This window comes from Fukomys damarensis, unplaced genomic scaffold, assembly GCF_012274545.1.
Source record: "Fukomys damarensis isolate Sample0158 unplaced genomic scaffold, DMR_v1.0_HiC HiC_scaffold_24, whole genome shotgun sequence".
NCBI lineage: Eukaryota > Metazoa > Chordata > Mammalia > Rodentia > Bathyergidae > Fukomys > Fukomys damarensis.
In genome coordinates this window covers 10,683,293-10,699,119 of record NW_022900936.1, presented here as the reverse complement: position 1 = coordinate 10,699,119, position 15,827 = coordinate 10,683,293, and the positions used below count along the sequence as shown (strand labels likewise).

The 15,827-nt window shown below is 49.9% G+C and overlaps 1 protein-coding gene across 3 annotated transcripts in view; it reads right to left on the bottom strand.

Moving 5' to 3' along the window:
* The window catches only part of Urb1 (URB1 ribosome biogenesis homolog), a 65,007-nt gene that overhangs the window by 4,877 nt on the left and 44,303 nt on the right, over positions 1–15,827 (bottom strand). For all 3 annotated transcript variants that reach the window (XM_010608631.2, XM_010608632.2, XM_010608633.2), the window contains exons 26-34: positions 14,802–14,995; positions 13,641–13,751; positions 13,494–13,557; positions 9,821–9,992; positions 9,153–9,258; positions 2,215–2,375; positions 1,648–1,759; positions 791–897; positions 167–310 (exon numbers count right to left, since the gene is read on the bottom strand). In XM_010608631.2, coding sequence (XP_010606933.1) covers positions 167–310; positions 791–897; positions 1,648–1,759; positions 2,215–2,375; positions 9,153–9,258; positions 9,821–9,992; positions 13,494–13,557; positions 13,641–13,751; positions 14,802–14,995 — 1,171 coding nt within the window. The remainder of the gene's footprint in view (positions 1–166; positions 311–790; positions 898–1,647; positions 1,760–2,214; positions 2,376–9,152; positions 9,259–9,820; positions 9,993–13,493; positions 13,558–13,640; positions 13,752–14,801; positions 14,996–15,827) is intronic.

Here is a 15,827-nt window from a genome sequence, read left to right as displayed (position 1 = left end):
TGGCACCATGCAAGCAACCGGATGGGTGCTAACCGAGGCCCATTTCCCCAGTGCAGAGCTGGGTTTAGGGCGGCCACAGCCGGCCTGGCACCAAAATCACATGGGATTGGTCACACCGGGAGAAAGAGCAGAGATCTTTCCGGCTCCAACTGGCAGAACCACTCACCTGTGCCACTTCATCACACAGTGGGCTGCTGAAGAAGGACAGGATGATGTGGAAGACGCCCCGCCTGGCACACAGCTCATAGCACTGCTTGTCACGAATCCCCTGCCGCAGAATCCCAAGCACCCATTCCTGCTCAGTTTTGTGCTGCAACCCAGGCAAACCAGAAGGTACTGGTAAGAAAAGTGAAGCCCCTCTATCTGACAGGTCTTCAGACAACACGAGTTTCCAATGGTGGAGAAGACTAGCACAGCAGCACCCCCGGCTCTGATCATTCAGAGTCCTCATCTCCTCTTGGATTCTCTCCTCAGGTCAAGAACACAGGCCAAGCAGGGCTGGAACAGCCACCTGTGCTGAGCCAGTGTTCCCCATGGGATATTTCATCTGCAGCCTAGGGACGGGCTGAGGGAAAGGACACAAGAGTGCTACAGGTCTGAGCCGCGAAGTAAAGAAGGAATGCATGGAAGTAAAGAAGGAAGGCCCTGCTGATGCAGAGCCTGCGAACTGCTCTTCCCTGACCTCGCTCTACTCTGCTCATGCGGTGGTAACAGCCGTGTTGCACGCTGTACGCCTCATCTGAGAGGCAACCGTGGCCCAGGGATCCAGGGCGGGACCTGGGCAGCCTACCTCAAAGTCAGAGCTGTAGAAGAACTGGTAGAAGCCTGGCAACTTGTCCATGTTCAGGTACTCGTGTGACAGCAGGAACTTGCTGATCTTCCAGTACATGTGCTCCTCTGAGGACACAGGACAATCACCGACTAGGTGTCAACAGGACCCCGGGCCCGGCAGCTTTTGCATGGGCCTTAAATCCCTGTGTCTGTACAGCTTTTGCATCCTGGGCTGGGGTACGGTTCGCCAGTTAGAATTCAGCTAGACCTGCCCATGGTCCAGAGCTCGACGTGGCTGCATGGGGGACAGCACAGGGGAACCCCACACCATGCAGCCCCACACACCCCCAGCCTCTAACAGAAAGGCTCTGTCCCAGCGAGGGGCTCCAACATCTGGGGCCTTGGCTCTTGAAGGCAGAGGTGGACAGATGCCTCCTCCCGGGGCAGCTCCAAGACCAGCCAGGATCACTGCTGCCCAGAATGCCCCACCCAACACAAGGGTGGATGGGAGACAGTTACTCTCAGGTGCCACACACTGGATGGGAGGCTGGGACCATGAACATCATGGTCTCTCCCATATTTTCTCCTAACGGGCCCTTTAGTTTAGTGTCTGCAAGTGATTGTTTATTTCTCACTTTCTCATTCTGCTTCGGCCGGATTTCACCCTACAGGATCCACAGAGCTCCCCGCAGCTGTCACTCTACTGACCACTACTGACTGGTGCTGTGGTGGCTCCCAGCCTGTTATGCAGCTAACGACCCTGTGTGTCAGTTCTCAGGGATATGTGCTGTTACACCTGTGCCATCAAGTCCTAGACGTGGACTTGCTCAGCCTGTTTTCTAATTTCTCCTCAACCAGATCACACATCGGGGTTACCTGGTTTCAAAATCTGCACGGCCGCCTTGGCAATGAAGAGAGCCAGGGTGAAAGGGAGCCTCAGGTTCAGGGTCCGAATGCCATTCCGGACTACATCCAGCAGGTAAAGCAGCTGAAGGAGGTGGAGGGAGGGAAAGGGTCTTTTCAGCCTAGTGTAGCTCTGCCTGCTCCTCCCATCCAAGGACACAAGAGACAAGCTCAGAGTAGAGGACACCATGCTTGTCACCAACCCACTTTCTGGGTCTTACTTTTCTTTGAGGAGGCAGACTTGTGCCTGGTGGCAGACAGAAGCCTGGCACTATGCCCTGAATCCAACCCACTCTTATTTCTCTGCCATCTTCACCACTGAGTTTAGATCACACAATCAACAGCAAGCAAACCCCTTTGTCTGCCTGCAAGAAGTGTTTGTAAGGGGAAACCCAGCTCACTCTCCCCGGGGTTGGAGGGTAAAGACAACCTTCTGTGTCCCATGCCAAGGGGAGGAGACTTTGTCTCCCAGCAACATGCCAGCTCCGTGTTCCTCCCACCAGGCTGGGTCGCTGCGGGGGGCTTCCCCTTCCCACTCACTTGGGACTGCTCCCGGAAACGAGCCCCCTCCAGGTGTGAGTAGAAGGCTGCCAGGACAGAGTAGGCTGCTGCTCGCATCTGGGGGTCATAGCTGCTGAGGGCAGCAACAGTCAGGCCCAGAGCATTTGAATCCAGGAATTTTCGACAATCCACCACAAATTCTACCGGAAATAAAACATACTGTTAAACACACAGTAAGATTTCATGGCTCTTGGGCAACTCGGAGAATTCCGTTTCCTTCTGCATCTTATCAACAGCAGCTACCTGTGCTGGACACAAGGAAGCAAATCTCCCTGAGCGATCCTACATATTGCTGAGGCTGGATAGAAGACTCTCCCCTTCTCTGTCAATTATGGTTCCTTCGGTTTCTAAGGCACTGGGAAATCCTAACTGGGGTTATTTCATTCCTTCTCACCACGCGCAACAAGCCAGACAAGAACACAGGTGACCCAGAGGCCCACTATGCGATCTCAGCAGCCAGAGGTCTGGGGACATAGCTGGGAGTCAGCGGAGAAACGGGCACCCAGCTTCTGCCTTGCCCGGCCTGCTGCCTCGGTGGTCCTGGAGCACCACAGAGGGACACACAGGACAGAGTGCAAGCTGAGAACGCGCCAGTGCACACCAGGAGGACCCGACCTATCAGTGTCACAAAAAGATTACACACACCTACTCTGCAACCCTTGTTCACACTTCAAACAATGAAAATCTCTCTGAGCAGTGGCTCACCAAGCTTGAGCAAAAGCTACAGGGAAAAGAGCCTGCTGGCTGACATCCATTTGCCATCACGAGGCCTTGAGAAGCTCCTAACTGTGCCAGGAGAGAGCAAGACTGAGACAGGGGTCAGATACTGACTGGTCTGACACCCGGGAGAAGTGCAGGGAGCCAAACTTACCAGAGGGGTTTTTTTTTTTTTTGAGATATGGTCTTGCTTTGTAATTCAGGCTGATCTTGAACTTATTATGTAGCCCAGGCTGGCCTCAAGCTCACTGCAATCCTCCTGCTTCAGCCTCCCAAGCACTGGGATTGTAAGCTTGAGTCACCATGCCCAGCACCACAATTTAAAGGGCTGTGGGCCGGGGATTTAGCTCAGTGGTTCTGCCGCCTACCTCAAAAGCACAAGGACCTGAGTTCGATGCCCGATATAAAAAAAATAAATAAAATAAAATAAAATAAAATAAAATAAAGGTCTTGTTTTCACTCATAAAATTTGGAACATTTCAACACACCTTTCATAAGAACCTGGGCCCACTGAAGTATGAGAATTCTTAATGGAAGTATTGCAGATAGAAGGAAAATGACACCTGAGAGAAATCTTGATCTATGAGGTATAATCAAAATAAATATGGTGAATGTTTACATTTTTAAAAATTTAGTACAGTATAAGGCACATTGCCATTAAGTCCTCTTTCACAAGTATCTTTAAGAAGTATGATAAAAAAATCCAGTGAACGTGGCTGCCGAGAGCCATCCAATGGAAAAGCATGCTTGTGGAGACATTACAGTGAGTCCTTGCTCACCTCGTTCACCAGCTCTGGCATGATGCCAGTTCCGGCTCTTCCCCAAAGTCAAAATGACCACAAAACATAAGTGCTTTGAATTGATTCAGGATATCACAGAAGCCACAATAGTGCAACTAAAGACCCTCACAAAAGAGGACTCCAGAACTGCTTCAGAGCAGCAAGAACCATGGGACAAGTGTGTTTGATCGAAGGGCAAGTATTTTGGGAGACATTAATGGCAATGCATCATATACTGTAATAAAACAAAAACACTACTCACTGTATTTTTTGATCACACCACATAGAGGAATGGAGAGAAGAAACGCCAACTACATGGTAAATCTGAAATGTTTAAATTTCTTTAAAAGTATAATGACAGCTGGAAGCAAAAATAATATATTGCAAGGTTTACAGGTAATCTTTTAAAATAAAATGTGTGGTAAGAACAACACAAAAGCCAGGAGGAAAGAGATGGATCTATACTTGGATAAAGTTCTTACACTATGCATAAAGCAGAATCATCTCACAGGAAGTGGAACTGCAATGCACTGAAGATGTGTGCTATAAACCCTAAAGCAACCACTAAAGAAGCACGTGCACGCACACAAACACACACACACACACACACACGTTGTAGCTAAAAGATAAAAAGAACACAGAAGATAAAATGGAGCCAGATCAATAATCACATTAAATGTAAATGGTATAAATAAGACTTCAATTACATAGCAGAGACGCTGAAGAAAAAGAGGAAGAGGTGATATTAGATTTCAAGTATATGCTGCCTATCAGAAGTCCACATTTAATATCAAGACAGACATAAAGTGGAAAAATTGAAAAAGTACAATCAACTATGGACTCAAATTTCTAATTCCTTATAAGCAAATTTTTTTATAGGGAAAAAGCCCAAAAGCTTAAAAACATCAAACTGTTGGTATTATTATATTATTCTGGAAAAGGGGTGTTTAAAAGACAATATGCATATAAACAGAATATATTTGAAAGAGAAAACAGTCTAAACACTTAGTATTACACTCATTAAAAAGAGCTGGTGCTCAACTGGGTGGGGTATTTTTAGTAATCACTGAATTCTAAGGCAAATGAGTTTTTCATGGTGCAAGAGGAAAACTGAAGTTCACACTCTGTCTCTGTTCCTCTACAGAAGTGCTGGCTCTGTTAACATTTATGGAAAAGAGCTGCCCTTGGAATGCTGAAAATACAATGGGCTATTTAAATCATTCTTTCTCTCTGTTTTGAGAACGTTATGAATAGCAACTTGGCTTCCAATAACAGACCATCAGGTCAAAATGGCTCCACCAGGACAATCACCAAGGATTAAAATCATCCTGCCTGGTTTTAGCAGGTTTTCACGGCAGTGCCCCGAAGTTTTCCTTATGCCTCTTCTTAACGTCAGATGCATCCTGACCATGAGAAGAGTCCACAGGGCAGTGCAAGTGGGCTCAGGAAACAAGTGGCTCTTCCTGTGCCTGCTCCTTACAGCTGTGTGAATTATGAGCTAGAGATCACTGCCCTGCTCTACTAAGGGCAAGAATCTGCTGTGGAAAGCATCTGTCACTAGCACTGCTAAAAGCCTTGGCTGGTCCCATTTCTGGGTCAAGGACTCAAAGAGGGGAAGTAGAAAGGGTACGAGAATAGGATCCCCCCTTCAGCAGAAGGTTGACAGTGGAGTAGTGGGCCATGGTTTCTCTGGGGACAGCGCACGGGTGAGGGGCAGAAACTCCTGGGAACTTCCCGCTGCACACAGCTTGGACGGACCTCACACAGGGCAGAAGGAAGCTGATACCGGAGAAGGCAGCAGGTATGATGCCATTTAGGTGAATTTTGATGCACAATACCACCCTCCCATAGGGACTGAGGGGCGTCAATCAGGCCGGGCCCACACCTCAACCTGCCTGAGCAAAATTGGAGTACTTTTCTGTATGTCACCTTCAACTCACTTTAGCGCACTAGCAATTATCTTCTGATGATCTGATCCAATGTGCTTCTTTTCAGTGGACAATGCAATTTAATTAAAATACCAGAATACTGCTTTTTGCTCAGGACAAAAACCATGAGCAACACCTAAGAAACCTACGTGTGTGTGTGTGTGTGTGTGTGTGTGTGTGTGTGTGTGTGTGTGTGTGTGTGTGCAAGCACGTGCGTGCGCAAGCACACAGTGGTTTTGGAACATCTACTGTGCTTTCCTCTCCATTTCTATGGTTTCTGAAATGTTCTACCTCATGTGAATTTTTGGTGTCATCAGTGTTTTGAGATATCAAACCTTTTAAAGATGAGCATAAGTGTGCTTTACAAACAAAGCAAAAAAACAAAAAAACAAAAAATCAAAAACACCTGTATTATGCAAGTAAGACTTAAAATAGGCCATTCTGGGAGATTTAAAGGTAAGGGGAACAGTGACCAATATATTTCCCTAATTTAGAAGATCACTTGCCAGTCATTTCTCATTACAAAAAGCTTCCCAGGCTCAGTCCCTGACCAAGAAGAAAAAAATATAGTATTCCAGATTTTGTGAAAAACATCCTCCTGACTTTACCATTAAATACTTTCCAAGCCACTGCCTCTGCTTTCTAAAGGCTCCATTGTGAGACAGAGGAAGAAAATAAATGATTTGTTGAAGTTCACTCAAGTTACAATGGCCAGGAACCTTGTACTGTATTTTTAGGCTGTGGAAAATTTATTTTCATGTTTGATGAGGAACCGGTTTGGCCAGCACCACCAAGGCACAGGGAACTCGGAAGAGCTCCCAGCCAGACTGGTGGACCTCGGTTTGCCAGCCAGCTTTTAGCATGGCCCACCTGGGTATGGAAGGGCCCTGCTCTCTTGCAGGTAAAACCCAGCTTCAGCCACAGAACACAGAACGTGCAGGGAGCTTGCACCAGCATAAAGGGTCACCGACAGGGAAGTCTGCACACTGACGGGAAGTCTCCACGGAAAGCCAGCCCGCTCTGATCCTTCTAAAGAGGACACGAAGGGCAGCGGCAGAAGTTTAGCAAATTTGTTCTTGGGCACAGGCACAGGCATATAATAAGAAAATTTCAAGTTTGAAAAGGGGGAAAAGAGGACAAGTGCTGGGCGTGGGCAGCACACAGCCTGAGGCCCACGCAAAGGAGCCCTTTCCCATCACTCTGGCCGTGCCAGGGGTCACAGAAGCCAGGCCCGCCTCCCAGGCCCAGCCACGCCCCGGACTGAGAGCTCTTCTCTCAGGTCCAGTGGACTCAGAGGCCTGGGAAAGCAAGCGGACCGCAGGGACAAGGGACTGGGGACACGTGTGCCTCCAGAGAAAGAATGACACGGCGAGAGGCCAGGTGAGAAGGAGCTTTTCACCACGTACCTCAGCACCACCTAAACTGTTAGCAATGCTAAAACTAGTTCCGTTAGATTGCCAGTTCTGACAAGTGGGATGAGCATACTTTTTCTTATTTTTCCTATTAAGTACAAGTAAGGATTATATTTTTTGGTGGTAGGGGTTGCTGAGAGAGGGTCTCACTATAGTTCAGTCTGGTCTTGAACTCATTATGTAGCCTCGGCTGGCCTCGGACTCTCAGTGATCCTCCTGCCTCGGCTCCCAAGTGCTGGGATTACAGGCGTGCGCCATGTCTGGCACAACTAAGGGCCTTGAACATTACACATAAAATAAACCTAAGATGACTGAAAGGGAAAAAGCAGACCAGTTTAAGACCTCAACATGCAAAATAAGGGCAAGGAAGTGAGTTCCTGGGCTGTCCTTCTCTGCCTCCTACATTCCAGAGTTGGAAATGAAAAAGCCAGAGACTCAGAAATGTCAAGAGGCACAGCTTCCAGAACCTGCTCTCAAGCCAAGACTGGAAAGGGCCACGCTAGCAAGACAGAAACCCATCAGACAGCCAGATGTGTCACTGCAGACACTCCCACCACCCAGCCAAGGCAGACCAGGCCCCGGACTTCCGCCCCTGCCAGGCTGGAAGAGGAGCCCTGCTGAGATGGTATCTTCACCCCTACTGTGCAGTGACAGCACCCCCTGCTCCCCATTTCGGTGTCAGAGAAAGCCCAGGAGACAGCAAAGACTTCCACCGCCCCCCGCCCAGCTTCAGTTATAGCCACCTCGACTGCCAGCTAAGCTCACTGCCCAGGGCCTTCTCAACAAGTGGGACCGGAACCACCAGGCCGCCCAGGTAAATGAATGAACCTGGACCTCAACCCTGCACCTCACACAGCACCTGTGCATATGGCTGACTTATAAGCGTGAAACTTTTAGTACAAACTTTTGCTGTGTGAGAGGGTGAAAAGACAAGGTGGAGAAAGAACGTGACCCTCCCATCCTCCCAGGGATTAGTTATATATGTGGACTACATAAAAACCCTCCAAGCTCAACAGTAAGACACAGAATCTCATTAGGAAAAGTGCAAACACACACGCACACGTTACACCAGAAAGGGACTGAGTGAGTCTCTAATGTGGATTTTTGCTTCCCATGGTTTCAGGTACCTGCCATCAACTGTTATCTGAAAACTTTAAATACAACATTCCAGAAATAATGGTCTAAAGGTATGGGGCTCTGAGCGGCCTGATGAAGCGCTGGTCTGTCGGGCCCAGGGAAGGGTCATCACGCGTGCCCTGGTCCTGCCCTTCACTTAGAGAATGGCATGTTCATCACACTGACTCTCACGGATCGCAGAGCCTGAGTTCCCATACTTAATAAGATGGCTCCAAAGTGTGAGCAAGGTGATGCCGGCACGTGTCAAAGTGAAGCCAAAAGTGCTTCCTTTGAGCAAAAAGGTCAAAGTTCTTGACTTTAGAGAAAAAAACTGTAGGCTGAAAATCTACAGCAAGCTACTGTTCCTCTCTCACTGTATTTATCTGAGGTCGGGATGAAAGGAAAACATGCCTGTGTACAGGGCTCAGAGCTATCACAGCTCCAGGCACACACCTGGGGTCTCGGAATGTGCCCCTCAGGTACGAGGGGACTGAGGCACACAGGCCTGCTTTCACTTCCCGTCACTCTCCCACAAAGACCCCCACTCCTTGTACTAGACACAAAGTGTTCTCAAAATGTACTCTAAGCAAGAAGAAGCTGACCTCGACAGACTAGGACGCGTCCCCAAGGATGCAGACTCCTGTTTAGTATCTGACCACTGCCCAGTAAACATCCACAACACAGCTGTCAGTAGGAATCAGGAAGACGTTAAGACAGACACTCAGATTTTAAGATTATGGATTTTTTTCAAAAACTGCCATATATTCAAATCATGAGAACAAAAACTGCTGTATATTTAAAATATGACAACTGAATTTGCCAACAATCAAGGAGAAGGTGAAGATTCCAAAGGAGCAGGTTTCAAGATCCAGGCCCTAGGTGGGGCATCATGACGACAACCCCAGCAGCTCCTGCCCCAGAACCCTCAGCAGCAGACCCCACTCCAGGAGGGAGGCAATGCTTACCCGGCCTGGTCAGTTCCCCAAAGAGATGAAGGAGAAAGCAGGGGTCATACAGGCCAGAGGGATCCACTGTCATGCTCTTGTCTTTAAATATTGCCTCCTGGGCATCCTGAAATATCCAAAACCAACAAAAATGCATGATTCAACTTCACAAATGCAAAAGTATATAACTGAACCCAATGCTGCTGGAGCTCAAATTATTTCAACTATTTAAAAGCATAAAGCAAAAGTGGCTCTAAGCCAGGTGTGGTGGCACGTACTTTTAATCTCAGCACTCAGCACCTGGGAGGCTGAGGCAGGAGGATTGAAAGGTTTGCCTAGTCAGGCCAACTTAGTGACTCACTGAGACCCTGTTTCAAAATAATAAATAAGAAAGGGCTAGAGATACAGCTCAGGATGAAAGCTTGGGCAGGGAGCATGGCTTCTATAAAAGGTGCTTCAACGTGAAATATAATGGTTGGGATTTTCTTAGCATAAGCCTTTTTTGGGGAGAAAGGACTAAGGAATGAAATAAGGGCAATGTGCCAATGGCTGAAGCTGGGGGACAGTATATGGGGTACCTCTGTACCTCTGCGTGCAGCTGGCATTCCATGAATAAAAAGTAAGCAAGACATCAGAGCCAAGGGAGCAGACAGCATAGGGACTGAGGGGGTGGAACAGCAGGGGCGCACCTCGGGGGGCAGCAGCCTCCGGTTCTGGGGAAAGTGCAGGATGGTGTGTAACATCCGGTCCCGGTCCAGCAGGCATAGGATGTCGGCGACACTCGGCTGCTGCCATAGCGACTTGCCCAGGCTCCGGCACGTCTTGTGATGCTCCACGGCCGCCGGGCCCCACAGCAGCACCCTAGAGCCAGAGGGAAGGATGGCTAGTCATGGGCCCAGAATTGGCAAGCGCAGCCAGGACAGGGAGCACTGGTTCTGGTGTGCTCGAGGTGGGCGGTGGTGACGGAGATGCCAAGGTGCAGGGACAGGGCTGGTGGCATCAGAGGCCGTGCCCCGTGCTGTTCCAAGTCCTTTATTTCTCAGAACCTACACAACTCCATCAGGAAACCCTCTGCATGCTCCTTTGTGTGGAGCTGTAAAGAAGTACAGGGATGATCAAGACAGTCGCCCAGGGGCCACCTGCCCAGCAGGCAAATAAGAGGACCGGGATGCAAACCTAGGGAGTCTGGCTGGCTGTGCTAGACCAGGTGCAGAGTCTTGACCTCTCCCTGACCTCAGGGCGCCACCTATGAGCCAGGCCACCTGCCCCCCCCTTGAGAACGCCACATGGATGCCAAACGGCAGCGGGGAAACTTGGCCTCTTCCTCACCTCTGCCAGGATGCCCCACAGCCCAGCTCTGAGGACCATTTCCAGCTCAGATGCCTGCCTGCTCTCTGCCGCCCCCTGGCTGTCCCACTCAGCAGCCCTGCACACGCTGTGACCAGAGGGCTGGAGAAGGCCAGTGTGGACGGGGGCTGTCCTCCCTCAAACTCACAGATGCCTGCTTGCTCACTGCGACAGGAGCGGGGCAATCGGGCAGAGCACCCCAATCCTGGGGGGTCTCAAGGGGTTCAGGCTGCTGCAGGGAGAGGCTGCCTGTCCCCTCACCCCGCCTCTTCCACACTGCTGCTGCCTTTGTCCTGGACACAGCTAGGGGCCCCTGCTGGCTGGCTTCCAGCCACCAGCACGGTGACACCCTTTTTCCTCTTCCCTCGCCCGGCATGTGGTATTTTGTTACAGCAATGCACAACGGACTGACACTGACCCGCTCAACACTGCCCCACCTCCCTGCCACTGAGCACGCTGCCCTCCACCAGGCCCAGGCTCCTGGCCATCCTCCCCTCAGTGGAATCCCTCCTACCCTCCCAATGCCAACCTCCACACACAACATCCCTGACTGCCCCGCGTACAGCCCTTGCTGCAATAGCTGTGTCCCAATGATAGGGAAAACTTTTATAAATAGCAAAAACCTGTAAGTGTTGCAGTGTAAAATGGCTTCTGCTGTCTCCAACAGCTGCTCGTCTTATTTAGTCCAGAATAGGCACCGAAGACACTAACTGCTGAATGAGGCATTTGGCCTTACCCTGAGATAGCGGCACAGTAAGACCTTGAGCTCCGAAGAGACTGGAGCCACATGATTGTAAGAGATGAAAGAACCCATTGTTAACATTTGCTTCCCTGACCCTGAAACCCCCTTCCTATGGACTAGAATAGATAACTAGGCGAATCTTAAAGGTACACTGCCCAACTGCAAAGAACTGTGACAGCTGGTTTGAAAGCTAACTGTCCTGTGACTGCGATTTGAACCGTGAGAATGAAATGTAACCACCCAAACGAAGTCAAGGCTGTGAAACCCTATAAACAGAGGAGTTGTAAGCCAGTGCGTCGTCAATCCAGGCACGGCTTATGTGCTCTTGACCCTTATCAATGACTAAATTTGTTATTTGACTTCCATTCTGCTGCCTCTCTGTGTGTTGCTGTCCTTCCGTAACACCAACATGAGGTGTGAGCCAGAGGCCCCTTCTTCCTTCGTTTTGTGAGGTGGGGATTGAACCCAGGGTTGTTCTATCACCAAGATTGCCTCACCCCAGCACATTTTATTTTTTATTTTAAGGCGGACTCACTACACTGACCAAGCTAGCTTTGAACTTGAGATCCTCCTGCCTCAGCCTCCCATGTAGCCAGGAGTACAGGTGTGTACAACGAGATGGCCAGCTCAGACACCATTTTACAATAAGTCAAATTTCTGGAAGTCTGGCACCTTTGGAGGCCATGGTAACATGTCTTATTCCTGAGAGTTCCAACCAAACCCAGCATCCTCTAAATAACAGGTACTCAACGAGCCACTTATTAAATACTTCAGAGAGGATTCTTCTAATAGAGACTCATTTCTGTGCAAGTAAACAACAGTTGTCAAAGTTAGAAAATAAAGAATCTTTCTTTAGGAAGGTGCTTGCTGCTGTCCAGGGCCAGTGAGCATCAACACTGCGACTAGCGAGAACGTGGACACTGAGGGCCTACTGGGCTCCAGGTGGGGCTCTGGTGTTCAGTCCGCCAGCCTGTGGTCTGAGGGTGCTTGAGACAGTCATCTTGGGGCCCGGGCTCTGCATCCTCCCCCAGGGAGCTGCGTGAGGCTCCTTTCATGGCCAGTGCCAATGCGTTCACTCCTGGATAAACCTCCTGTGGCTTTCCCTGCTCCCTCAGATCCCCTCTCCCCCGGCAGGCAGAGCCTGTCCTGCTCCAGAAAAGGGACAACTGACAGAGCAGCAACTCTACACAACAGGATGGAGGCCAGCGCAGGAGGAGGAAGGACAGTGCCTACGCAGGACTTGGCCGTTCTTTTTTCAGTACCGGGTACTGAACCCAGGGCCGTTGCGCCAAGCTAAATCCCCACCTCTTATTTTATTTTATTTTATTTTTTTGAGACATGTCCTAACTAAGTCACGATGTTGCCCAGGCTGGGCTCAAACTAGCGATCCTTCTGCCATAGCCTCCCAGGGTGCTGAGGTCACCTACACCATCATGTCCCAACATTCTCAAGCAACAGAGAATGTTTCTACTTCCTTTTTTTCTTTCTTTTGGACTAATTCAGCTTTCATCTTTAAACAAAGTGCTCTAAAAGGAAAATGCTTTCTTTTCCCTGCAGAGTTTTCTGGACTCTCTTTCTGGTCCTACTTAGCTCACTTCCTGTCTGAATACAGGGCCTGTCTTTCTTTACATTTGTTTTGGGCAGTCAGGAGGGCACTGGTTCCAAATGATGAGTAGAAAAGAAGAATCCAGGGCAATGAAGAGTATCCAACAGTGCTTTCTATCAAGGGTGCGCTCAGTCCATTCCTCCTCAGCCCTGACACTTGCAGAGATGGGGCAGAGAGCAGCAGGAAGCCCAGCCCCTTAACACTAGCACTGTGTAGAACAAGGGCATGGCAGGAAGCCTTCCTAGGACACACAGAGGAAGAATGACAGACAAGAGAGGCAGAGACAGGGACACACACACAAATGTGCAGACAGGGGATTTCATGTTCAGCCTTCCTCTCTCTTCTCCCTAAGCCCTTCATCAAGTCAGCCACTCAAGATCTCCCAGCCAGAAGTGACCTGGAGGTGGGTCATCCACACAGGTGCCCATCAGTCCGCAAGGGTGGCCTGTCCAGCAGACATCACCTCACAGTGTGAGGCTGTGTTGCCCATGTAGCTTTGCTGGGGCTGTACAGGAGCTAGTGGGGCTCTGTGCCTGTTGCCTTTTCCCTGAGAATCAAAAACAAACAAGGAACATCCAGGGCCTGGAGCTCACTGTGCAGAGGGGGCTATAACATTATGGCCCTTTCCGCCCACCAGTCCACGCCCACCTGCAATCCCAACCCTCACCGGAAGTCGATGAGGCTGAGCTTGTTCTGTTCATACGCCCGGAGGAGGAGTAAGATCTTCTGGTCTAGAAGTCAAATGACGGTCATGTTAGGAGGCTGAGCCCCTGAAACACGAAGAGAACCCCCCTCCCCAGCCCTCACGCCTTACCCAGTGTGCTGAGGGTGGCACCATAGGCCCCGAGCAGCACTGCAAGGTGGCTGCTCTCGCAGACAGAGGGGCACATCTGCACAATGGTCGCCATCAGGTCCACCAGCACTTCTGGAAGAGACAACACTGCCTGAGCAGCACTGCAGGGGTCACACATTTGGGACAAAAGTAAGGGAGAGGTGTCTAGGAATGTGTTCATCCTGGAAATACCCTCCCCTGACAGCGGTTATCTTGGGGCCACCATCTAGTCATTTCCCTGTTATTTGGTATTTGTAAAATAAACACCTGTACACAAGCTCTGTGTCTCTAGGTCTTTGACAAGCCTGAGATCAGTCTGCTCACACCTTCTGTAAAAATTTAAGCCACCTAAGATTTTTAAACTTCAGTCTTTCCACCATGATTATGCTATCAAAATCCTTCTTATTCTACTCCGATGTGACTAGAGGGCAGAGCCCTTTGTTCTTTCTCTACTACCCACAGTAGGAATTTGGACAATGGTTGTCTTCCACCCAGCAGCCCGACAGAGCCTGACCCAATGTTATTTGTTGGTCTGGGGCTGCTGAGTGTCTCTACACAGACCCATCCCTGACCTGGGGACTGTCTTCTCCGACATCCCCACAGCCCACACCATACTTGGAACCCCGAGGGCCGGGGATTTGGCTCAGTGGTTCTGCCACCTGCCTCACAAGCGCAAGGTCCTGAGTTCATCCCCGGTACCAAAAACAAAGTGCCCACATGGCATACTTGGGAACCCCGAGAAGTAGGGCTGACGCTGCCTGAATCAGGGATGGAAACAACCTGGCCCTTGGAAGTGTTCCAGAGCAGTGCATGGCCAACAGACAGACTCCCATCCTCTCCCCTTCATCAATTTCAATCTCCCCTCTGAAAATCTGTGCAGCTCTTCAACCCCTCTCTGGTCAGACCCCACGCTGGTTTTCCCCACACCTCCTAACTTCACCTAGCGCCCAGACTACAGCACCAGAACCTGACAGGCAGCATGATCTCTGTAAGTGGGACAAGGCCTCAAACAGCTCTGCAGTGCTGTGGGACCTGAGGCACGGATCCGACAGAAACGAGACAGTGTTGCCAGTGTCTGCTTAGCTCTGAAACCAGGAAATAAAAGCTAAGCGGAACTGAACTGGGAGGGTGGGGCGGAGGCACCTTTTACTTCACCGTCCGGCTTCTCCTCTCCCTCGGCTGTCAGCAGGCTCGGCAGGAACAGGGAGTGTTGGGTGAGCATCATGTGGACTGTGAGGAGCGGCACGAGCCTGGCCTGCACACAGCTCTCAGGGCCATACAAGAGCTGCAGGGCAGTGTGGAGGGTCTTTAAAAAGGTGTGGTCCTGATACCGAAACCTGAGAGGGAGGCAAGAGCCAAAGGGAAAGAGCTTCATGAAAAGGACGTTTATTTTACAGGACACACAAAAAACACTTTTTTTATTCTCAGATTTCTCTTAAAGAAATCTCCAAACAGCACAAGGTTGCGACTTGGAGCGGACATCCATCTGTACACCTATCATCTGGATTCTGCCACCGAAACGGCACACAGCTGCTCTGCAACGCTATCTGTTCATCCTCACAGGGACGCTTCTGAAAACAAGGCGGATACAGTGCATTTCCACAGCACAACGGGGACACGGGTGAGAACTTCGTCCTCAGGAGATTCGTCACTGTACCAACACCAGAGTGTCCGTGTTAAAGCAGCTACAGCATCACTAGGCTAAATAACCCTATGGGGGACCACAGTTACACACAAGGTCTACCACTGACTGAAACGTCTCATTGGCGTGTGACGGCATTTCCCTTATACCCAAACCACAAATGAACTTCTGGTTTGGTGGAAACACCAGAGGGAGCAGAACAGCCGGACCTGAGCCAAGACCCTGCCAGGTCGGCCTCTCTCCCTCCAGCCACTCAGAAGTCCCATCAAATGGCTCGGAAGCCATGCCTTACAGAAAGGAAGCACTATGCTCTAAAATCAAGCTCTTTAGTTCTATGTGAGTAATTTTAAGACTCTATTAACATAAAGTAAGCATTCCAGAAACATCAATTAACCAAAGGCAGAAAACACGTTCCCATCCTATGATGCTCATCTGTCGTTCTTGATCACTTCTTTGCTCTCCGGCTGAAGCTCATGAACGACCACGCAGAGGAAAACTACAGGCCAAACATAACACCATTTCATGAC